Raw genomic sequence first — 25533 nt, 5'->3', positions numbered from 1 at the left:
TCAGCCTAGAGGTGGTGTGACACCGGTTTTAACAGGCCATGTAAGTGCTGTAACACTTACCTGGTATTATATAATACATATTTGAAACTAAACTTGTGTCTTTCTAGTGAATTTAACGTTGGTTAATAGTAAATATAAATATATATACGATCCTGTTCCCTGAATACCCTAGAGCCAGCCACTCGGGTAGAAACCTACCCGATACAGAGATATCTCTTTATATATGTTGGGGATATTTAGAGAAATACTGTTACATCCATTGCGGGCTTCTGATTCTGTTACCGGGGAACTAAGTGGTGGGACCAGTTGCCGGTAACGGCGTTAGAACCGTGACAATAGGTAATGTGGAATTTTAAAAAAAAAGGTTTTAAAAAAGTGGGTCACTTTGCCCCTACTACCGGGGCATATTGCACCGGGTGGCCACTTTACCCCATGTTTGTGATAATTTAAACATTTTCACTAATCTACGCTGTTAATATTGTTGAAATTGCATGGAAATAAAATATGTTCCTATTGTATTAATCCCTACTAGCAACCTCTGTATCTACAACTCCACAATGCACAGTATGTAAATGCACATTTATCAGATTTATGAGTGAACTTTCAAAATATTCAAAAAGTTGGGAACAAGAACAATAACAATTAAAACAACTAATACAATGCCAAGTTTGCTTCAAAACGAAATCTAAATAGCCCATTAAAACAGAGTATACCAAAGTCTGTGGAATTATACTGCTGAGAAAATTAATGTTGTGAACAACCAGAAATGATGTAAATAGACCACGCTTGTCAATTTTGTTCAAATTCTATCAACCTGAAAAGTAAACAGTAAACTGGAACTTGGAAGAATATGTGAAACACTAAAAATACCCCCATGGAGAGGCGGCATCGGGTTTTCTCTCTAATTATCTTTGTGTTCCTAAACCATATGTTTGACTCCAAATAACAGTAATTGCAATGTGTTGAGTGATGCGTCGTTGAATAAAACACAAGTCTTTCTTTGTTTCTCAAGGGCCGTAGGTAGCGGGGAGGGAGGTGGGCAAGAAACAAATTCGGAAATTTTTTATAGAAACTTAAAGAAAATTCTCTTCTTAACCGTTTCAGGAGTTTTAGACTATTAACTACTCAGAAACCCCCCCCCCCCCCCCACCACCACCACCAAAAATCCTAGCTACGACCCTGTTCTCTCTGTGTCTGTCTCTCTATATTTATATAGCAGCAGGGGGTAGATAATATGCAGGTGTGGGGTATGCTATGGGGGCATATTAATCATCGGCCAGTTTGAAAGACGAATTAATATATAACTGCTCCCCCCCCCCCCATACACACACCTTCAGTCGCTATATATAGAGATAGGTGTGCGTGTGTGTATGCAACACGCGGTTACTTCAAATCGTCCCGTGTTATCGTACCCTTAGTGTCTTGCACATATTTACTCGCGATCGTTTCGCGACCTGTTCTGTCTATCCATTTCTAACCGGGCAACACACGATGGCAGGCGACAAGCTGTTTCTGTACTGGGGTTCGGGCAGCATCCCCTGCTGGAAGGCTATGTTAGTTTTGGAAGAGAAAGGTTTCCACGGTTACAAGAACAAGCTGTGCTCGTTTCAGAAGAAGGAGCACAAGACTGACGAAATACTGGCTTTAAATCCCCGAGGTCAGGTGAGTTTTAAATAGTTCATCGCTAAAGCGTGGAGACAGTGGTTCGGTGTTAGAGCACTCGCCTCCTGCGCGATGGGTCGTATGGGTAAAATTAGCCTTAACTGGTAACACACACACACACACTCTCTCTCTCTCTCTCTCTCTCTCTCTCTCTGTCTCTGTCTCTGTCTCTGTCTCTGTCTCTGTCTCTGTCTCTGTCTCTTTCTCTTTCTGTCTGTCTGTCTTTTTCTGTCTGTCTGTCTCTTTCTACCGGCCTCGGTGGCGTCGTGGCAGGCCATCGGTCAACAGGCTGGTAGGTACTAGGTTTGGATCCCAGTCGAAGCATGGAATTTTTAATTCAGATACCGACTCAAACCCTGAGTGAGTGCTCCGCAAGGCTCAATGGGTAGGTGTAAACCACTTGCACCGACCAGTGATCCATAACTGGTTCAACAAAGACCATGGTTTGTGCTATTCTGCCTGTGGGAAGCGCAAATAAAAGATCCCTTGCTGCCTGTCGTAAAAGAGTAGCCTATGTGGCGACAGCGGGTTTCCTCTAAAAAAATCTGTGTGGTCCTTAACCATATGTCTGACGCCATATAACCGTAAATAAAATGTGTTGAGTGCGTCGTTAAATAAAACACTTCTTTTTTTCTTTCTGTCTCTTTCTCTCTCAATGTTTCTGCTAATTGTCCCCTCACTCTCAGTCTCTCTTGCACCACCATTCGCGAGGCTGGGGATTAAACTGTTTCCCGCTCAACTTGGAATTGTTTTGCATCTAAATTGTTTTGTAACTGAAAACAAGGTATAAAATACCTAAATATTTATTTAAGGGCGCATACAAGATGATTTAATTTGAGTTTTCGGATATGTCCTGGCTGGATTACTGGGAATTAACGTGACAAAGCTACAGCGTGGGTAAGGTGCTGTTCCTCGCTAATAAATTCGCCCCTCAGTCGAGCGTTGCGTCCCCCACCCCCCAAGTCTGCTATCATAAATTATGTTTTTTCTTTGCTGATTGACACTATTGGAATACATTGATTAATTAGTCATCAGATATTGCATGTTAAACATTTAGTAAACGTTAAAGTTTGTTTTGTTTAACGATACCACTAGAGTGCATTAATCATCGTTTTTTTTTATAGTGTTAGTTTTTGACAGTGTTAAAAAACCCGCTACTTTTTTCCATTGGTTGTAAGGGATCTTTTACATTCACCATTCCACAGACAGGATAGCACATACCACGGCCTTTGATTGATATACCAGTCGTGGTGAACTGGCTGGAACGATAGACATTTAGTAATTCAGACACATGGTCGTCAGGAAAGCACCCCACTGCTTTCTATTAACAGCTAGGGAGCTTATACATGCACTGATCTACAAAGAGGGCAGCACATACCACAGCTTTTAATAAACCAGATGTGGGTGGGGACGGGAGAACCAAATGGGATAAACCAATGAGATTTATTCCTACCACCCAGACAAATAAGCGTCGGAAGCGGAGAGTGTTTTTGTCGGGGAGGGGACAGGGGGCATATTAATTATTACCCCACTCCAGTTGAAAGGCCAATTAATATATACGTTCAGGGCTCCCCTCTGCGTTTGAGCGGGGAATTATAAAATAGCTCTGTGGAAAAGCGCCCGCCTGATGCGCGGTCGATCCCCGTCGGTGGGCCCATTCCAGCCAGTGAACCATGACTGTTATTAATAGATAATAGAACGCACATAAACTCCAGTCAGGTCTAGAATACACACACACACACACACTCCACACACACACACACACATACACAATAACTGGTTACTGTCTTAAGATAACATACATACATACATACGTACATACATACATACATGCATGCATACATATATATACACATGTACATGCATATACATATACATAGACAATGCAGGGTAAGCGCAATCGAGTGGCACGTGAACGTCCATGAATTTAGAGTTAGCAGTACCTTTATGTTAATACAGGTGTCCATACATAATTATACTGTATCCGTCAAAACACAATACACGCCCAATTTTTGGGGTGTTAAACGAGTGATATACGCCATTCATCATTCATCATCAGAGATCGCTACATAAACAATAATATGTCATAGTCTTCGCAACCCCATCGCTACCATGCACTTTTCCACGCAAATATCCGAATAACGACACTTTGCACTTGATCAGTATTAATACATTTAATATTTGATATCCAGTAGCCAATGATTAATAAAAAAAAAATGTGCTCTAGCGGTGTCGTTAAACAGAACTAACTAAACTTTAATGCAAATAAGAATAAACCTTGTTATCAACATTCGAGCATTTTCGTTTAAATCGGACAAAAAATCAGCGTGCCCCCCCCCCCCCCCCCCCCCCCCCCCCCCCCGCAAAACTGGAACCCGTGCTCCTAAGCGCTGTTTTACACAGTAACGGAATAAAACATAATAAACGTTGTATGCGAGTGCGAGTGCGAATAATATTTACATGCTCATATACCACTAGAGTTTCGAGCATGTCCGTCTCGGGCCCTGTCTCTGGATAGCCAGTGACTTGCTCCGGGACAGAAAAAATTAAAGGGACAATTTTGAAATTTACATCCAAAAATTAATTAGTGGGCCTTTAAAATTTTGATGCGCATCTCTAATTAATATAATTAATAAAAAACTAAATCTACTCACTAAATTTGGTCGCTAGATTAGATTGGGCGGTCAAAAAGAAATTAGACAGATAACTAGTTTAACGGGGGTGGGGTGGGGGGGGGGGGGGGGAGAGTGAAAATGGACAGAATTTAGAAAATAGCAATTAGTAAAAGAAATTAGTAGGATTAAAAAAAAAAAGAAGATACACAGATGCAAAAGATACACGTATATATTTTTTTAATTAAAAAGTTAACTAGCCAAAAGTAAAATGAAATTGACTGCTCGGCCGAATATTTATATAATTTGGAGCATTTTTGAAGGACAGTCCAAAAATAAATAAGAGAAAGAAGAGAGGATCGGACTATTTAATAATATTTTTAAAAGAAGTAATTTCGACATAAAATTTTGAACGAAGGTCTAAAAGTTTAAAGTCCGACCTATATAGTCCGGGCTGGGGGGGGGGGGGGGGGGGGGTAAGTTTGAGGTGGACGGAATTTGGAATACAAATTTAGTAGTTGGTCAAAGACCAAAAAATAAACCATGAGCTACAAAAATTTAAGTCCAAACAATAAAATTAGAGTGCTCGACCGAAAAGGTTTTAAGGTGATTTGAGCAATTTAGACGGGCTGCCAAAATAAACTGTCGGACTGTTTACAAAAAAAAATATACTTTTTTTTGAACTGCGGCCGAAATGTTTTATGTCCAACTGAGCCCAAAACAGGAGGTGCCTGTCCTAAGAGAGGTTGGCGCCTACGGAGAGTTGAGGACCGGTCCAGCAGTCAGTGACGGTATCAGGTGCTTCCTGCCGAGCAAGGCCTGGATGACGATGTTGTAACCGGCGCCGCAGATCGTCTTGACGATTCGGTGGATAGTTGGGCTGTCCATCTGATGTAGAAGAATCGCTTGTCTGAAGATCTGCTGGCGCCGGTGTGTCACGACAAGTCCCGTCGCGTCGTTGAACCGTAGAGTGTGCAGCTCGTAGTGAGTCCCATCCGGCAGTGGCTTCCATTTCTGGTTGTTGTACCGGCCTCTCAACTTCTTCGTGTCTGTTGTATCCCCTTGGATGTAGTCCCGAAATTGTCTCTTGAGTTTCCCCAAGGCCAACTCCCACGGGTCTACGTCCTCCTCTGCAGACGGGGGGATTTTTTGGAACAGGCGGCGGTGGTGTGACGGCTTTCCGCGTAGCAGCCGTAGCAACAACTGTATCCATTGCCGACTCAACGGGAGCGGTAGGTAAAGTTAACCGCTTCACCGGAGTCAGCTTGGGAGTAGAAGTGGGCCGTCGCGGTGGTGACTGGTACATGGCAGTGTCCAGTGTCCCGCTGGTCGCGTCCGTTGACGTGTCCGCCTGTGGCGAGCTGGTCTCCTTCTGCTGAGTAGATGGAGGGGCGACGACGCAGATGGAACCGCCGCTGTCGGTTGAGCCGCCAGGTTTGGTCCCCCTGTGTTGCCTCTGGCGCACGTCTCCTCTTTCCATGTCCTCTTCTCTTCCTCTTCGGGGTGTCGAGATCGCAGTACACTAAGGTCACAGTCGCCCGTGACCCAGTGTACGCAACTCGATACTCACGCAGCACGCCGTAACTAGCTAAGAGTCGTCCCAGGTGTGTGTGTGTGTGTGTGTGTGTGTGTGTGGGGGGGGGTTATCTTGAGAGCACAAACAGCAACGTCTTGCTTCATAGCGAGATGAAATCGGAGTGTTGTTGTATGCAAACGTTTGATAAAAAACTCAGTCGGTAGAGCACGACCCCGAGGTGCTTACGTCCGTAGGATCGAATCACCGCAGTGGACCCATTGTGTAATTGGATTTTTTTTTTTGCCGTCCTAACAAGTGCACCACGACTGGCATATTAAAGGATGTGGTATGTGCTGTCCTGTCTGGGGGGGAAATGCATATGAAAAAACGTAGTGGGTATCCTCTAAGACTGTAAAAAATTACCAAACGTTTGACATTCCGTAGCATCGACGAATAAATCAATGTGTTCTAGTGGTGTCTTTAAGCAAACCTTTGGGTAGAAACAGAAACTAATAACGTCGATGCTAATCCTTGTACATGTTTTTGTTTTGTTGTTATTTTAGCTGCCGACTTTTAAAGATGGCGATATCGTCGTGAATGAATCGAATGCCATCATGGAGTATCTAGAGGTAAGTTTCTTACATGATCTGAATATTAAAAACTTACAGTAATAAACATAGGCGTGAACACAGACACACCCACGCACATATTATATGCACTCGCAATGTTGCATGCAGATGAACCCTGCGTTCAGGGACAGCAAGCAACGCTAACGTTCGCCTACTATTTGACTAGTACCAGATTCGATTTGACATGAAACGTATGAACCTGTCTAGCTAACGTTTTTACGATCTGTCTGTCTGAACGCAGACATATATGCGGACATATCCGCAAACACGCACACACATACGTACATAGGTGCGTGTGTATATCCATTCTGTTTTGCTCTCTCTCTCTCTCTCTCTCTCTCTCTCTCTCTCTCTCTCTCTCTCTCTCTCTCTCTCTCTCTCTCTCTCTCTCTCTCTCTCTCTCTCTCTCTCTCTCTGCCTGCCTGTCTTTGTCTCTGTCTCTGTCTCTTTCTCTCTCAATTTTTCTGTTAATTGTCCCCTCGCTCTCTGCTTCTCTTTCCCCCACAATTTTAGAGGCCGGGAATTAAAATGTTTCCCGCTCAGCTTGGAATTGTTTTGCATCTGAATTGTTTTGTAACTGAAAACAAGGTCTAAAATACCTAAATATTTATTTAAGAGCGCATACACGATGCTTAATTTGAGTTTATCTCTCTCTCTCTCTCTCTCTCTCTCTCTCTCTCTCTCTCTCTCTCTCTCTCTCTCTCTCTCTCTCTCTCTCTCTCTCTCTGCACACGCATATAAAACACACACATATATGTACACACAGACATGCTCACAGAGACATAAACACACCATCACTAGCACATACACACATGCATAAACACGCAAACGCACGAACGCACACACAAAATGTCACACGTACCGCTTGCGAAGTTTATTTGACTGGCACCACCGTCTTCTAGCATATCACATTCATCTAATCTAACGTTCAGCACAAAAACACCAAGAACAGGCTAGGGAACGACCGGCGACCGTGACCGCTCGGACTACTGAACATATCTCTACTGTTAAAATGACGTGCCGGGATGTCGTTAAACACACATTCTTTTCCTCTCCGCAGGCGACCTACTCAGACCAAGGCCTGAAGCTGTTACCGGCCGACCCTGCGGGAAAAGCTCAAGTTTTCCAAGTCGTAAATGAGGTAAGTGAAACTGTTGCCATAGTAACCCCTAAAAAAAAACTTTAAATTTTATTTTAAAAAACAACAACGGGTTTTGAGTCCCCACTATTACAAGGTTCTCACGCGTCTTGGAATTTCCTTGAATTTTGTTATTTTAAAATCCAGGCCTGGAATGTCCTGGAAAAAGCATTAACTTTTATTGTGTCCTGGAAATTTAGGCATCTTTACTTTTGCTGTCCTCATAACCTGTCTAAATTCAGACAACAATTTGCTATAAAAACATTCATTAATTGAACATTTCATGTCCTGGAAAAGTCTTGGATAAGATCACTAACTTATTTCTTCCCTGCACTCTGATCAGGTGTGTGTGCAGGACTTTTAGCTGGGAGGGGTCTAGACTGGAGGGCGATGTTTATAGGGGTGGGGTGGGGGTCGAGTCATACTCTCCCAGAACATGTATTGAAAACAAATAAAAATAAATGTACCGAAGTGAGGAAAGGGGAGGGGAGTGGGGTCAACACCCGAATCCCTTCCCCGTACACACACGCCTGCTCACCAAAACAGTACCGAGGCGTTAATTGTTCCATAAAAATTTCTTTTGTTTAACGACAACTCTAGAGCACATTGATTTATTAATCATCGGCTATTGGATGTCAAACATTTGGTAATTCTGACATAGTCTTAGAGAGGAAACCTGCTATATTTTTCCATTAGTAGCAAGGAATCTTTTATATGCACCATCCCACAAACAGGATAGTTGTTCCTGAATGTCCAAGATAAAAAGAGGTTTAATAAGGGTAGATAACTCGTATGGACGTAACTGGCAGTTAGTAAGTTCCCTTGTCGTTAACAGACACTCAAATTTAGTATTAATATTATCTTGGTGTATATATATAATCCGATCCTCTCTTCTTTGTCTCATTTATTTTTGGACTGTCCTTCTAAAATGCTCCAAATTATATAAATATTCGGCCGAGCAGTCAATTCTTTTTTTTTTTGGCTAGTTAACTTTTTAATTAAAAAAATATATACATGTATCTTTTGCTATTCCAAAATGCTGTCCTTTTTCATTTCACTCTCTCCCCCTTCTGTCACTGACTCAGTCACTGGTTAAGTCAGAGATTGTACCCGTGAGAGACGTGCTTGAACCTTAATTGGATATAGGCACGTTAATATGTTATCCGATCCAATCCAATCCAGTATTATCAAAAATATTTTTTACATTAAAATCACTGTTTCCATCCAAACCAGTGCACCACCACTGGTATATCAACGTCCATGGTATGTATTGCTCTGCCTATGGAACAGTGCATATTTTATTTTTATAAAAGATCACTTCGCCTTCATCTGTCTCTCTCTCTGTCTATCTTTCTCCCTCCCCCTCTCTGTGTGTGTATCTGTCTGTCTGTCTGTCTGTCTGTCTCTCTCTCTCTCTCTCTCTCTCTCTCTCTCTCTCTCTCTCTCTCTCTCTCTCTCTCTCTCTCTCTCTCTCTCTCTCTCTCTCTCTCTCTATCGCTCCCCCTCTCTCTCCCTCTGTCTCTCTCTTAATAAACCATAACTACCACCCCAGCTCTTGTTTTGCTTATTGTTTTCTGACATGTGGGTTTTATATTTCTTAATTAGTTTTTCTTTTTGTCAGCTGTCCAACCTACAGACGACACTGAATACAAATTATGTTTACTACAAGTTCCATACTCCAAAGGACAAGTATGATGTGGTATGTATTGCATTTTCTTACTGCCCCTACTGCTGCTGCTGTTGTTGTTGCTGCAGTTTTGTTTTTATTGTTGTCGTCGTCGTCGTCATAGTTGTCGTATGTTTTCCGACCGGGTGTCTGGCGACATTAACAATTGATTACAATTATGTTAAAAGTTCGGTTACAATGCATATAAGATTAAATTTGCACTGATTGCTTGGCCTCTGTGTATAAAGTCATCAGTTTGCAACATGTTGGTTATATTTTGTGATGGATATGCGGGTGCTTTTTGTTGTGTTTTTAAACGATGCACCCCTTGTTGGTGTAGGTGTCCTTTTCTCAACAACAATACACCCCTTCCCTAGAAAAACATTCTGCTGCCATCCATGGTATCAAACGTTCTTGGGTGTTTTGTTGTTGTTTTTTCAATTCGTGTTTTACATATCTGTTTGATAAACCTAAGTGTTTGTTTTGTAGGACCTTCTGAAGGAGAGAGCTGAGAAGTGTAGAACGGAGCTGGCCTTCTGGGAGGCCAGACTTAAAAAGGTAAGCAGGGATACAACCAGTTTGACAGGGAATATTTCGCTCACTATCGTGTCGCGTTTCGCTGCACAATTCAAAAGCGTTATTTTGTTGATCCTAAACGGACCACGTACCAGACGAGCCACGTCCATGCTTCAATTATATACAATGACAGATGAGTGCGACCCAGGACACCCAATATTGAGCATACTGGATCATTTACCAACACCGTGTCTCGGTCAGATTTGATACCAATATCATAGACAGCACATGTGCTGCATTCGCAAAATATTCTACCCTCTTGGCCGAACTAGGAATATATGAACAACATCAGCATCATCATTAAATAAACAAATAAATAAATAAAATTAAATGGCAATTAAAAAACAGCAAAATATTGTATTTAGATGTCCCAAAACCATAATTTAATATTTTTTATTTATTTCCAATAGGCTGGTCCTAATACATTTGCTGCGGGATCAACATTCACATTAGCCGACTGCGCTTTCTTCCCTTACGTCGCTTTTGCCAAACGAGTTGGACTGCAGCTGGAGAAATGGGCGGCCATAGAAGCTTATTACAAGAAGATTGTCGAACGTGCCAGTGTCAAGGCCACGTGGCCTCCGCACTGGACGGAAAATCCCGAAGGAGACAAATCAATTCTTGGCGACATCTAGTGTGTGAAGAATAAAGAGAGATAACTGCTATTTTAGCGATAGACCTATTATACTAGTATATAAAAGTTGCTTACTATAGTATTTTGATTGATGCTTGTGAACAATCGGGGGGGGGGGGGGGGGGGGGGGGGGGAACACGGAACGTAAATCAGTTATTGCTAGTCATTGATGTAACATCACGTGAACACAATACAAAAATACAATACATGAAATACAGTGTTTGCTTGTTTGTATTCATTGTTTCGTGGCGGTGCTGGGATAGGGTACAGGGCCCAATTTGACAAAACATCGTAAGCTTAGTTTTGGACGTAAACGTAAATTTACGACAATTCATATTGCTATTATAGTGCAATAAGTACAGTTGGAAGTACGTATATTGTGTTTTTATTGTGTCCTTAACATGCCCCATCTTCCATAATGATGTAATTTACGACAATTCATATTGCTATTATAGTGCAATAAGTACAGTTGGAAGTACGTATATTGTGTTTTTATTGTGTCCTTAACATGCCCCATCTTCCATAATGATGTAAATGTACGACAATTCATATCGCTATTATAGTGCAATAAGTACAGTTGGAAGTACGTATATTGTGTTTTTATTGTGTCCTTAACATGCCCCATATTCCATAATGATGTAATTTTCTGCGTGTAATGGATGCCTGACACGTTCGGTATAACTGCTAGTTGCAAAGGTAAACTTACGAGGCTTCGTGAAATTGGCCCCAGCTCTGTACCATATTGATGGCGATGCAGGGACAGGCCCATGTGACCGATATCTGGAGTCCGACGCGGATCTAGGGGATGGGGGAAGGGGCCCGGACCTCCCCTAAATTTGGCGACTGTTATCATTTTATCATATATTAATTTTCATTTTTTTACAATCCCCTCCAAACCTCCCTACAGTTCCATTGGCATTCCGCCTCATGTCATTGGTGACCCCCCGTAAATGGATTTTCTGGATCCGCCACTGGGAGTGGAGGAGTGGGGAGGGCAACCTCTAAAAGTTGTCTCAGCCTCCATAGTATATAAATATATATTATCCAAATAATAAACAAATTCAATGCAATATCCAAATAGTAAAAATATATTTATTTCATTATCGATAGAAACTTAGAAAAACAACATGAATACATCTCGCCTATTTGTGGCAAGAAACTAATTACACGTCATGGCATCTTGGAGCATGTTTTCGTGTTTTCTGTCAATATAAATTACATATTATTTACAAAATATATACACATCAACATTCATAATAATTGTATTTAACATCAATAGAGTATATAGGGCGGGAGTTAGCTCAGTCGGTTGAGCGCCCGCCTGAGATTCTTACGTCGCAGGATCGAACCACCTCAGTGAATTTGTTCAACTGATTTGTTTTGTCGTTCCAACCAGTGCACCACAACTGGTCAAATGCCGTGGTATGTGCTTCCCTGTCTGTGGGAAAGTGCATATAAAAGATCCCTTGCAGCATTAGGCAAATGTAGCGGGTTTCCTCTGTTGACGAGTCAGAATTACCAAATGTTTGACATCCAATAGCCGATGATTAATTAACCAATGTGCTCTAGTGGTGTTGTTAAACAAAAACTTCAATAGAGAATACTGATTAATCGTCAGCTGTTGTATATCCAACATAATTCTGACGCTCTTCGGAAGAAACGCGCTACACATGTCCATTAGAAGGGGGCGGAACTTAGCTATGTGGTACATCGCTCGCCTGATGCGCGAACGGTCTAGGATCGATTCCCGTCGGTGGGACCATTGTTGTTAAATAAAACGAACTTTTTTCTTTCCTTGCTGGATGCACACAGTACAATATAACATTCTCAAGCGTCCTTGGTATTCTGTCTGTAGGTTTTGCTAACATATACTTTAACCGACTAATATACGTTCAACACATTTCAGGTCCAGATCTTGGGGGGGGGGGGGGGGGGGGGGGAGCATGTGCCCCTTTCGGAAGCCACACAATAAGAGTACCTCGTACGAGAATAGCCCAAAAAACATTACGATTCCATCGGTTGCTATAAAATCGGCTATTCTCGTAACAAACATTCGTTTCGTGTGGTTTCGCGTTAAATGATGTGCAGGATTACGAACGTCAAGGTTACATTTCATATAAACATTAATTGTTATCACAGTTGTATATCAGGAAAGATACAGTAAAGTATATACAAATTATAATCACACACATGTTCAACAAAATACTGACAAAAATGACGATTTAAGGAACGCTGTACATAAACATGAATGCAATCTTGGTTTAGTATCGAAAGTACACACCTTGTTACCGTACTCAACACATTACGCATTGGAATGACGAAGTATTAATACTAATTTGAACAATAAAACATGTTTATACTTCTCATCAGGGGAGAATTCAAGAAGGTACTGTTGGTACGAATTGGTCTCTTCGGACTCTGAAATGACTTCATAATTCAGCGCTTTAAAACTGTATATAGGCTAATCAACTTTTGGTTTGTTTGGGGGGTCTTAGCTTGTGGATATTTTACATAATTATCTTGGTGCCCAAACCTCTCCTCGGTCTTGTGCTTAAACACTTTATCTTTGGGTGTGTGTGGGTTTTTTAAAATTGTTAATCAGGGGGCGAGATGTAGACCAGTGGTAAGGCGCTCGCTTGATGTGCACACCTTGTTACCGTACGTCTGGGATCGATCCCCGTTGATGGGCCTGTTGGGCTATTTCTCGTTACAACCAGTGCACCATGACTGGTATATCAAAGGCTGTGGTACATGCTATCCTGTCTGTGGGATGGTACATATAAAAGATCCCTTGCTACCAATGGAAAACTGTAGCGGGTTTCGTCTCTAAGACTAAATGTGAAAATTACCAAATGTTTGACATCCAATAGCCGATGATTGATAAATCAATGTGCTCGTCGTCTTTGTTTTTAACACACTAAATGCACCCCCTGCACATACACAGATGTTCTTTAGATTTTTAACTGGTTGAGCTATTAACATCGTGGGGTTTTGTTTTCACACTACATGCACCCCTTTCAAGAAAACAAAACGTGCCTCCGCCCCTGTACATAGACATATGTTGTCTAGATATTTATCCCCTCGTCTGTTTTGTTTTTTCACACACTGAATGTACCTCTCTCAATACTAAACATTGTCTCCGCCTCTGCACAAACACACAATTAATATTGTCTATATTTTCAACTTGTTGAGCTATTAACATCGTCGTCTTTTTTCACACACTGAATATCGCGGAGTAATACACGACATTCCTGTTTAAACTTGAGACTACAGAATCCGTAGATGAAAGGGTTTATAGCACTGCTGAGGATAAACGACTTCAAACTGAAGTGAAAAGCGACGACGCCGAAATCCGGCAGCGACGTCTCCATATCGTCAAACACAAACCGGCAAATGGCGACCACGACGTAAGGGAGACAACTCACTAAGAAGGTGACCGTCATGAGGAACATTATGAAGGTCGTCCTCTTTCTGCTGTACGTCCTCTTCTTTCTCTTGAGAGTGTCCCCCGGGTTTACCGGAAACAGAAACGTCTTGCGTCTTAGCAACGTGCTGATTTGTTCCGCTTCGACGACGTATTTTTCGTCCGTTACTTCAGAGGGACTATTTGATTTCGCGCTGAACAGCGTGGCGGTCGGTAAAGAGTCCGACCTACCTCTGTTGGCATCGCTGCGGAACTTTCTGCCCTTCCATATCTTCACGGCTATGAGGAGATAGAGAACGCAGAGTATCGTAAACGTTCCAAAAAACAGCAGCAGCAGCAGCGAGTAGAACACGACTGGATAGACCGAGTCGTGCAGTGCGTCCTGAACGGAACATTCGGTGAAGTTCGTCTGCGATCCGACGACGACCACGGTCTTGTTGCCGAACAGAATGGCGGCGGGCCAGGCGAAGACAACTCCAAGCAGAACGGCGCTCAGCGAGATCCATCTGGCCTGGAGGACGCTCGTGTGACGGGCCAGGGGTCGGCAGATTCGCCGATATCGCTCGACGGCAATGGCGACGAGGATGAGACCGGAAGAGACGGTCGTCACCGACCGGACGGTGCGCAACAGCTTGCAGAAGGCCGGAAACGAGAAGCTGTAGGGCATGCGCAGTTCGGCGATGTCGACGGGGATGCAGAGGACGCAGCTGACGAGGTCGACGGCGGCGAGGCTGAAGACGAACGTGTTGGTGACGTTCTGACGCAGACGACAGCCGCAGATGAAGCAGACGAGCAGATTGCCTAGGATACCGACTATCAGGAAGAGCCCGGCGAACACCACGACAGGCACGAGCAGTCGGGACTTCTTTTCGTTCAGGTCCATCGCCATGGCAGTCGTCGTCTCGTGTGTGACATCATCTACCGCCATCGATGACGTCATGTTAGCTGGGTTACTTCCTTCGTGGGTAGGAGATAGTTTTGGCTTGAAGGTCAAACACGTGAATTCTGTCAAAAATAAAAATGATTCTAATAAAACAGTCTCCACCTCTCTCTATGTACACAGTCGTCATGTATATATAGCTACTTCTATGTTTAGTGACAAAGATGGCGACGTCCACTGCCGTTGTATTTATGGAATTCATCTTTGTACGCAATATTTATCGCAATGTATGTACGGTGATCGACTGGGCCTGAGCGCAAAATGTTCCTTGCAAAGTGCGGCATAGAACAAGTACAGATAAAGCCGCCGGTAGTGCAGACCAAAAGTGGAAGTGACCAGAACGATGGGAAACTGTTAAGCTGGCCTTGTGAACAGAACGATGGGAAACTGTTAAACTGGCCTTGTGACCAGAACGATGGGAAACTGTTAAACTGGCCTTGTGACCAGAACGATCGAAAACGTTAAACTGGCCTTGTGACCAGAACGATGGGAAACTGTTAAAACTGGCTTTGCGACCAGAATGGTGGGAAACTGTTAAACTGGTAGTATATTATAGATTTGATTGAAAATATTATCTTTTTTGTACAAAGAACAAAAGAATCGTGCACACGTTTGACGATTTACGAGGCCCTCTTCTATATACATGTGCATACAATATAATTATATGGCGACCTATATTACATAACTGTATAATTAAACTACATTTAAACAATCAATATTTGTTATGGTATCAGAAGAAAGAATATTTAACCGTAGTAGTAGTAGTAGTAGTAGTAGTATGTAGTAGTAGTAGGAGTAATAGTAGTAACATTAGTAGTACTAATAGAAATGGTTTTAATAGTAGTAGTGGTGGTAGTAGTAGTAGTAGTAGTATGAGGAGTAGGAGTTTTAGTAGCAGTGGTAATAGTAGTAGTAGTAGTAGTAGTAGTAGTAGTAGTAGTAGTAGTAGTAGTAGTAGTAGTAGTAGTAGTAGTAGTAGTAGGCAGCAGTTAGAGGGGGTTTATATAATACATGCCCAATATTTTGTCATATCTGGTAGAGCATGAGCATACTGAGTAAACTGTGAAAACGTTGTCATAACTTTTTATGAGCAGTATATTGAGTTTCAGTGGGAAAGTAAGCTGCAGGTAAAAAGCATGCAGGCTGTGGGAAAGGTAAACGTCACCTGTCTGTTCATCAGTGCATTTGTCAAGAAGGTTTCCAGCAGGCAAGTTGACTGTGAAACGGCTCTTACGAACCTTTGGGTTTGAGCGTGAGCCAGAACCATGAGACATATGTGAGCTACGATAGCTATGTAAGCTATGTGAGCTATAACTGGGTGTGAGGGATGACACTGATGTATCCAGCAGAACTGTAGGAGAACCATATGCAAGAGATGTCTACAAACTAGCGTGGCGGCGGACTGTTGTTAGGATGTCTGCAAGAGATGTCAACAGCCAACCAACCAAGATGTGCTAGTGTCTGGTCGTCATCAAGATATTGCTAGTATTCGCAATGACAGTGCATTTCAGATGAGTTTATACCGATACAAACTGAACTGGTTTAAAATGATTATTTAACTAAGGCTCGAACATTGACTAAAAGCTATTAGGTTCAAACTGGCTTACCATGGACACCGGAATACATTTTTTTTTTTGGGGGGGGGGTAATTTAAGGTTGGGGAAGCGTCGTGTTTGGAGTGATATCGTCATTTTGTATATTCATATTTTGTATATAAATTTGTTAAAATGTTGTGTTGTTTGACTTGTTTCTTGGACAATATGTCTTACTGATAGTCAATCACTCGTCCATCTGTGACAGTAATAGTAGTAGTAGTAGTAGTAGTAGTAATAATAGTAGTAGCAGTAGTAGTAGAAGTAGTAGTAGTAGCAAAGTAGAAGTTATAGTAGTCGAAGTAGTCTAAGTTATACTAGTAGTAATAATAGTAGTAGTTGTAGTTGTTGTAGTAGTAGTAGTAGTTGTTGTAATTTTAAAACAATGATCACTAATTTTACACATCCTTGATTAATTTCAAATGAAAAGTTGTTTCCCCTCCCACCCATGAACGCCCTCCTCCACCTCAGTTGTCTGAGAGTGGGAATGACACGACGTGTTCCGGTTTACATCATACACTGTGACGGCCTACACGTGGGAATGAATTCACACTGACACACCGCTTACAGCCGGTCACACAGCACGCCGAGCTTACAGACCATAAGTAACGGAAGTGGCTACTTACGGGCGTCCGTGATCGCCGCTGATTAAATGTACGACATACCAGCCGGCTTTGTCTTAGAAACAAACCACGCGCATAAGAAGACATGAACACGTACAAACAGATACCTTAAAAAACCACCAAAAAAAACCAAAAACAAACAACAACACAAACAACACAAACATAGCGTTTTGCCTAGTTTGTTTGAACATGATGCGGCATCATGCCTCAGTAGACTATCGCCATCTTGTCTTAATCAGCATAATGCTGCCATGAGATTAAACCAGATTTTTCAATACTTAATTCTAAAGTTGAATTTATAAAACACTCAGAAAATTAACTAATAAAATATCACTGTTATATATATTTGCCATTAATTTATTAAAACTAACACTTTAATTACATTTATTTGCATTTCTATTAATGTTTGTTTTTAATGAAAACAAAAGTGCCCTGAAATTGGTCAAAATGTCCCAAACGTGTTTATAATATATATATATATATAAATATATATATATATATATATATATATATATATATATATATATATATATATATATATATGTATATATATGTATATATGTATATATATATATACTCTTCAAAAGAAGAAACGCAAAACCACATTGTCGTAACATTTGGAGAATTGATTTAATTATTGAATGGTGAGTCGGAGCAGAAATCGGGACTCGTCACTGAACCACACCTGTCTCCATCGCAGTTGGGGCCATTGTCGATGAATCTGGCACCACTGCAGTCGGAGTCGACGGTGTTGTGATGTTAAGATGACACCTCGAACTGGACGTCTGGCACGAATTCCTACCTCACGTAGGCGGTTCCGTACGGTCTGGTCGGATATCCTGCGCAAACCTGGTATTGCTGCGGCTGTGGAGGTGGCAGTAGTCAATCGTTCCCGAAGGTGGCGTACCCGGATGTAGCGGTCCTGCCCGGGGGTAGTGACCCGTGGTCGACCGGATCTAGGGAGGTCACGTGTTGATCCATGTTGCTGGTAACGGTCCCACAGTCTGGAGATGGTGCTTGGGGACACATGGAATGCCCTGGCAACGGCCGTTCTGGATTCGCCTGCGTCTAGTCGGCCGATGGCATTGTTTCTCTGCGGTTCACTGAGACGTGGCATGTCCTGGATTGTCAACTGTCGGCCAGATACAGAGGCCAGGCAAGCGAACGCCCTGCACTTTTATACTGTCGGTGTTCATGTTGCACGTGCAGACAACGCACGTGCAGTGGTGACATGGTTTGCACGTGGCTGCGTTTTTGCGAATATTCACATTTTGGAACTTTATTGTACAGTAGCTGCGTTTTATCGAATGTAACCGTGGGAATGTGTTTGGGACATACAATGACCTTATATTCACAAAGCATGAACCGGTAGGAAACATAAAATCGGAGTTATAACCCATTTGTACCCTTTTGCGTTTCTTTTTTTGAAGAGTATATGTATACATACATACATAATACATATACATATACATATACATAAAAAAAACATGTACATGTACGTGTACACATGCATGCATGCTTTGAGTGCTTGCATTCGTCACGAAATGTTGACACATCCATTAAGTCCCCCTACTTTAAATGATTCACCGCAGAGGCGTAGTGTTTACCACACATCAGTGGTCTATTAAGTTATCGTATTTCAAGTGTTTACTGCTGTTGCGCATACATCCACGGAGGATAATAAGCGAGTTACCATTCCAGTTATTATAAAATGTATGTCTCAAGTGTAATACGTTTCACTTGTTACGAGCTTTGGCGAGTGACAAACAAACCTCGTGACAAATAAAACATTATTTCACGAGGAACATAATTTTTTTTTTTTGTTCCGCGTCTGTTAATCTATTTATTACTTCAGACATTTATCTATCTAAAAACATTTTATTTTGGATATCCAAGCGATGTGAACAACTTTACACCAAATCTGTGTATTGCATTATCTTTGTATTTTATTCACTAATAATTTACAAACAACACAGTTTTATTTATTTTGTTCAAAACATATGCAATGAATTTTATTAAAGTAACATATTATTACAAATTTAAAAATAAAAAAACAGGCATGAATGCAAATTTGTGTGTTTGCCAAATCGTGATGACGTCATATTTTATTTCCAAAAACGTTATTTTGTAATAGTGGCCAATACGATTTTTTTTTATTCTCGCATACTAAAATCGACAAACCATGGTTCACCCATGATTGTAGGGTGTTGTATAACCGATATATGGATTCATTGCGTGCATTCAACAAGCATAAGTGTGATAAAAATCATAAATCACTAGATGAATGTAAACATGAGTATAAGAAAATGGAATTAAAATTGAAAAGGCAATACAAGTTACAAGAGGAAACCCAATTAGATTACTTACGTAAATATAAACGTAGACAATTTTATAAATATTTTTCAAAAAGTAAGCAGAATCGAGCTGATATAACACTAACTGAATATTTCAATTATGTTAAGGACAGTAGTTCCGTTGATATTAATTTAGATACGACTTGTTCTAATGAAACCAATGAAAACAGCGATACTGTGTTTGACGGATTACACAAGCCAATTAACGAAAGCGAGGTCTTAGCAATAATTAAAGAATTAAAATGCAACAAAAGCCACGGACTAGATGGCATTATGAATGAGTTCTTTATCGAATTTGAAAATATATTATTGCCAGTGATTTGTAAGTTATTTAATGTAATATTGAACACTGGATTTTACCCGACTGTATGGTCAATTGCTGTCATTGTACCAGTCCATAAAAAAGGTAATATAAATGATCCGAACAATTACAGAGGTATAAGTTTGGTAAGCTGTTTAGCTAAGTTGTTTACCGGTGTGCTAAACAAGAGGTTATATCAGTGGTCAGAAGAATACATTATAACAGATGTACAATTTGGTTTTCGAAAAGGAGTTAGCACTGTTGATGCTATAATTTCGCTATATTCTATAATAATGAAATCTCTGGAATATAATGGTAAACTATATTGCTGTTTTGTTGATTATAAGAAAGCGTTTGACTCTGTGAATCGATATAATCTGTGGACCAAACTATTTAAGTACGGAATTAATGGCAAACTGTTAAAGTAGTAAACTATGTATTAACTGTTAGATCCTGCATAAATGTAAATGGTTTTAGATCTGATTTCTTTAAAAATAGCATTGGCCTAATGCAAGGTGAAGTTTTATCACCGATACTTTTTTCAGTTTTTCTAAATGACCTAGAAAATGAAATTTATTGTTATGGGTTGCCCTGATACCGGTACTATGTTTAGAGATCTTAGTGTTTTTCTGTTGCTGTCTGCAGATGATATGGTTATTGTTTCTGAAAGTATATATGGATTGCAGCATATGCTTGACACATTGTTCCTTTACAATAACAAATGGGGTTTAACTGTAAATAAAACAAAAACCAAAATTATGATTTTCAGAAAACGTGGTAAATTACTAGATGATGAAAAATGGTCTTATGATGGTGACTCGATTGAAGTAGTTGACCAGTTTAACTATCTTGGTATCGTCAAATTACCTTCAAATTCTCACCTGCTATTAAATGTATATCTGAACAGGGAAGAAAAGCATGTTTTGCAATGAAGAAAAGTTCCAAACCCTTGTTTTAAATCAAAGTTCATTGTTGGCGTTATTTGATACGTATGTAGCTAGCATACTATTCTATGGTTCAAAAAGCAGATTTAATTGAAAAAAATCACCTTGATTTTTGTAAAAATGTTCTAAAAGTTAAAGGATGTACAACCAATATTATGATTTATTTTGAATTAGGTAGATATCCATTGGTGCATGAACGTACCTATCGTAAGATCAAATATTGGTTCAAACTGATCAAAACTGATAATTGTATTATGAGTACAATATATAGTGAGATGAAATCTAGCTGCGTCTATAGAAATAACTGAGTATTTTTTATTAAGAAAACATTTCAAGAGTTGGGGCTTGGTTATATTTGGGACAATCAGGACCAACTGGTTGAAAGTACAATGTATTATTTATCACTAATTAAGCAAAGGATTTTTGACCAAGCATTGCAGAATCTTTACCATCAGCTAAATACATCTATGAAATGCGGCATATTGTATAGATACTTGATCGAAGACTTACATAGTCAACAATACTTGGTCAAATCTATACCTGATATTTATAAAGCATATATTACGAAATTAAGGCTGTCTTCACATATTTTGGCAATAGAAACTGGTAGATATAAGAAAATAAGTCGTTCCAATAGAGTATGCATTTATTGTAAAAGCGGAGATGTTGAAGATTAATATCATTTTGTATTAATCTGTATATTGTACAGAGATTTAAGAGAAAAATATATAAAGAAATACTACTGGAATAGGCCATCTATGCTAAAGTTTATACAGTTGCTGACCAGTAAAAACAAAATATATTGTGTAAATTGGGAAAATATCTATTTAAAGCATTTAAAATTCGAACTTCCTTAATCTAAAAATACTGTAATTATCAAGATATATAATATGTTGCATTTAAATGTCAATTTGTGTATAATACGTTACCTATATAACTGTAATTTACATTCTCCTTATTGATATGGATGCACATTTATATTTATTATCCTAATTGTAGGTACATGTGATATTGTATGTTTACTACTATTGTTGTTTGTTTATACCAATAAGCCGCTGTGCTTACGGTGAATAAAGAATTGAATTGAATTGAGTCATTATATTGCAGGTGAGTGGCGGTTCTCCTAATGACGGGCACCTGATAGTGGATCATGGAAGCAATCACAACTTTACCCAATATCCTGTCGACTCTGCTTTAGGGATACGATTTTGATCATGAAATACGGTTCAGATTTAGTGTCCACTGTTCAACTCTATTCCATAACGCAGCAACTTTAGTACATTCATAGAACCTAATCTCTAATGACGTCACACCCATACAATTTGAATGGCGTTGTCATGACAATAGTATCTTAGACTCTATTAGAGTCTCGAGTCTAGACTCTAAACGTGTTATAAGCACAAGGCCAGATGTGCCAATGTCGCTGGTTGAAGATTGCAGAAAATACACATTTTTGAATCAACACATTTTTGTTTGTATAGGAATGTATTAGTTGCAACGATTCTGTGAAAAAATATGTACTGAAGCCATATAAGAGTAGCGGTTTTGTTTTTAAATTATATATATATATATATATATATATATATATATATATATATATATATATATATATATATATATATATATATATATACAAAAACAGAGCGAGAGCGAGAGAGAGAGAGAGAGACACACACAGAGAGAGAGAGAGAGAGAGAGAGAGAGAGAGAGAGAGAGACGCACACGCACACACACACACACACACACACACACACACACACACACATAGCCTTACTATCCTTGATTTCCTTGATATACATAGTTAAAAGAGAAAATACGATTATGCATTGCAGAATGATGAAAAACTTCCTTTGAGAACTTTTTACTACCAATCCAATTGACTTTTGATTTTGAATAATTTATTTTCAAATCGGAGTCAATGGTACAAATACACTCAAGTGACTTGGGAGGTCCCAGAAATTTACCTGCTAAAAACACCAACAAAATCGCAGGTCATTTTTCAAAAGAGAGATGTATGCAAGATTATCCCTTCTACTATTTAGCTTGTCATTCTGTTATATTTTAATTCCATAATTCTCTATAATATACACAAGAGATCCTAATCTTTTCAGACATAATCCAAAACCCTCTCATGATACATTACTGCCAGCAGGCCATTGTATAGCAGGACATATTTATGTTGATCTACTGTTTACGTCCTATTTTGAGCCCTGATCATAAATGTTATGAAGTTAAAAACAAGAATAAAAAAAGAAAAGAAAAGAAATAAAAACAAAGAAAAGAAATACACAACAACAATACCAACAAAAACTGACACATCAATGCAACTTACCTATTCGCGCCGTAATTCCTAATACACTATACCAGACAAGTGCAGTCGACGGTGGGAACCAAAAACATCACACTGTTGAAGCAAACAATACTCAATTATAGAGCGGACATCAGCGTAATGTTTACAATTGCTACTAATTTATACCAGTCTATTTCTGCCAATAATAAATGGTAATGCCACACTGTTTTAATAGCTTCTTCCTATATCAATTGTAACTATGACCGGAAGCACTTCAAAACGACAACAATGCAACATAAGTGGTTGCGTGACGTCACCAGTACGGAAAGGTCCGACGCTTATGCCATGCAGGTTTTTAGACGACGGCGTTGCATGCATACGAGTGTTTCGCTATTTGAAGCCAAGAGACCTTCAAAGATGGTATAGGGTTTCTCAAGTCTTTAATCTACTCGACGCAAGAGCTGACCCACTGACCCACCAGTCTCAATGGTCAAGTGTTAAGGTCATCAACGTTTATGACTATTAGGTCATTCATTCAAGGAAGCGGGGTCAAATTCAATTGGTAGATCGTGCACCTCAGGTACTTGCGGTTTAGGATCGAACCACCTCAGTGGACTCGTTCTCTGATTCCTTATTTGTTTCCCAATCCCGCCCAATGCCCCACGACTGGTATATCAAAGGCCGTGATATGTGCTGTCCTGTCTGCATGTAAGTGCATATAAAAGATTCCTTGCTATAAATGGAACAAATGTAGCGGGTGTCCTCAGAAGTGACCAAATACGAAAGGTTTCACATCCAGTAGCCAAGGATGAATGAACCAATATCTTAAAGGGACATTCTTGCTGCAATTTTTAAGATCTTATCGACTAACAGAGACTTTTTAACGATTGTAATTACATATCAAATATATATTTCTGCATAAAATATTAGTGACTGTATATTAAACGTTCTAATATTTGTACTAGGCTAAATTTCATTTTATTTCCTAAAAAAGATTTACGAAATTATTTGAAGACAAAATTCAGTTTGGGATTCTTACAAATATTAAGACGACCAGAAACACATTGAATATACAGACAATGATGTTCTAAACAAGCAAATCTATTTAATATGTAAATTTAATCGTAGAAACATTTTATTATTCGGAAACATTTTACAATGCAGCAAACTCAGGAATGTCCGTTTAAAGTAGTGTGTGTCGTTGAAGAAAACAAACTTTAAAGGGACATTCCCGAGTTTGCTGCATTGTAAGATGTTTCCGACTAAATAAAATATTTCTACGATTAATGTTACATATTAAATATATTTTCATGTTTAGAATATCAGCGTCTGTATATTCAATGTGTTTCTGGTCGTCTTAATATTTGTAAGAAGTCCAAACTGGATTTTGTCTTCAAATAATTTCGTACGTACGAAAAATCCTTTTTAGGAAATAAAATGAAATTTAACCTAGTACAAATAATAGAACGATCAAAAACACGTTTAATATACAGCCAGTAACATTTTATGCAGACAAATATATTTGATATGTACTTACATTTGTCAATAAGTCTCTGTTAGTCGGTAACATCCTAAAAACTGCAGCAAACTCAGGAATGTCCCTTTAACCTTTAATTCATTTCCATGCTTATGCAGTGGTGGTGTTCGTAGCTCAGTGGTAAAGCGCTCGCTTGATGCGCGGTCGGTCTTCGATCGATCCCCGTCGGTGGGATCATTGGGCTTTTTCTCGTTTCAGCCTGTCCTCCTTAACTGGTATATCATACGTATTATCATGATGCATATAAAATATCCCTTGTTGCTAATCGACAATAGTTGCCCATGGTGTAATAAATTCACAATCTCGCCTCACCAAATTATAACATTAAATAATCATCGTGCAAAATACAAGCGCAACAAGTGTTTAATTAAACGCGTGCTTTATCACCATCAATAGTTACTGGTCGTCTTACAAATATCTGTCGCCATGTTGCGGTTATTGTTGTTGTTGGCTTTTTGGGGAGATTTTTGTTTCTTTGTTTGTTGGTGTTGTTGTTTGTTTGCTTGTATTTGTCTTGTTGTTTTTGTGGGGGATTTTGTGTTTAGTGGGTGGGATAAAGTTGTTTGGGTTTGTTTAACATATGCAGAGTAATACCCTTGTATTTGTGTGAAAACATTAGCGGGTCTAGCGGTATTAAATTGTTATAGCCATATCTAAAGAGTAAAAACCCTTGTATATGTGTCAAAACATTAGTCAGCCTATTGGTATTAAATTGTTATAGTCACATATAGAGTAAAAACCCTTGTATATGTGTGAAAACATTAGTCAGCCTATCGGTATTACATTGTTATAGTCATATATAGAGTAAAACCCTTGTATATGTGTGAAAACATTAGTCAGCCTATCGGTATTAAATTGTTATAGTCATATATAGAGTAAAAACCCTTGTATATGTGTGAAAACATTAGTCAGTCTATCGGTATTAAATTGTTATAGTCATATATAAAGAGTAAAAACCCTTGTATTTGTGTGAAAACATTAGTCAGTCTATCGGTATTAAATTGTTATAGTCATATATAGAGTAAAAACCCGTGTATATGTGTGAAAACATTAGTCAGCCTATCGGTATTAAATTGTTATAGTCATATATGAAGA

The 25533-nt window shown here is 39.6% G+C and overlaps 3 protein-coding genes across 5 annotated transcripts in view; 2 read left to right on the top strand and 1 right to left on the bottom strand.

The window, feature by feature from the left end:
• The first annotated feature begins 1444 nt into the window (after positions 1-1444).
• Positions 1445-10555, top strand: LOC121377246 (glutathione S-transferase A-like). The gene is made up of 6 exons (XM_041505160.1): positions 1445-1662; positions 6354-6419; positions 7480-7560; positions 9179-9256; positions 9713-9781; positions 10210-10555. Exons 1-6 carry the CDS (start codon positions 1492-1494, stop codon positions 10432-10434), a joined length of 690 nt encoding a protein of 229 aa, XP_041361094.1. The 5' UTR covers positions 1445-1491; the 3' UTR covers positions 10435-10555.
• Positions 10556-13207: 2652 nt separating this feature from the next.
• LOC121377274 (neuromedin-U receptor 2-like) overlaps positions 13208-25533 on the bottom strand; it is a 16616-nt gene continuing 4290 nt past the window's right edge. For 2 of the 3 annotated variants that reach the window (XM_041505203.1, XM_041505204.1), the window contains exons 2-3: positions 22944-23015; positions 13208-14862 (exon numbers count right to left, since the gene is read on the bottom strand). In XM_041505203.1, coding sequence (XP_041361137.1) covers positions 13613-14797 — 1185 coding nt within the window. In that variant the 5' untranslated portion in view covers positions 14798-14862; positions 22944-23015 and the 3' untranslated portion in view covers positions 13208-13612. Of the gene's footprint in view, positions 14863-17015; positions 17122-22943; positions 23016-25533 lie in introns of those variants that run through there. The other variant, XM_041505206.1, reaches the window with a different exon arrangement.
• LOC121378093 (protein artichoke-like) overlaps positions 14962-25533 on the top strand; it is a 22791-nt gene continuing 12219 nt past the window's right edge. Inside the window, exons 1-2 of the mRNA XM_041506193.1 lie at positions 14962-15024; positions 15892-16041. Coding sequence (XP_041362127.1) covers positions 14962-15024; positions 15892-16041 — 213 coding nt within the window. The remainder of the gene's footprint in view (positions 15025-15891; positions 16042-25533) is intronic.

This window comes from Gigantopelta aegis, chromosome 7, assembly GCF_016097555.1.
Source record: "Gigantopelta aegis isolate Gae_Host chromosome 7, Gae_host_genome, whole genome shotgun sequence".
Taxonomy (NCBI): Eukaryota; Metazoa; Mollusca; class Gastropoda; order Neomphalida; family Peltospiridae; genus Gigantopelta; species Gigantopelta aegis.
This window is presented reverse-complemented; position numbering and strand designations above follow the sequence as displayed.

Excerpts from the sequence above, each read along its gene's own strand:
- LOC121377246 (XM_041505160.1), top strand. The coding sequence starts at position 1,492 with ATGGCAGGCGACAAGCTGTTTCTGTACTGGGGTTCGGGCAGCATCCCC. Across the intron at positions 6,420-7,479 it reads CCATCATGGAGTATCTAGAG|GCGACCTACTCAGACCAAGG; the intron begins GTAAGTTTCTTA and ends TCCTCTCCGCAG. Across the intron at positions 9,257-9,712 it reads CAAAGGACAAGTATGATGTG|GACCTTCTGAAGGAGAGAGC; the intron begins GTATGTATTGCA and ends TTTGTTTTGTAG.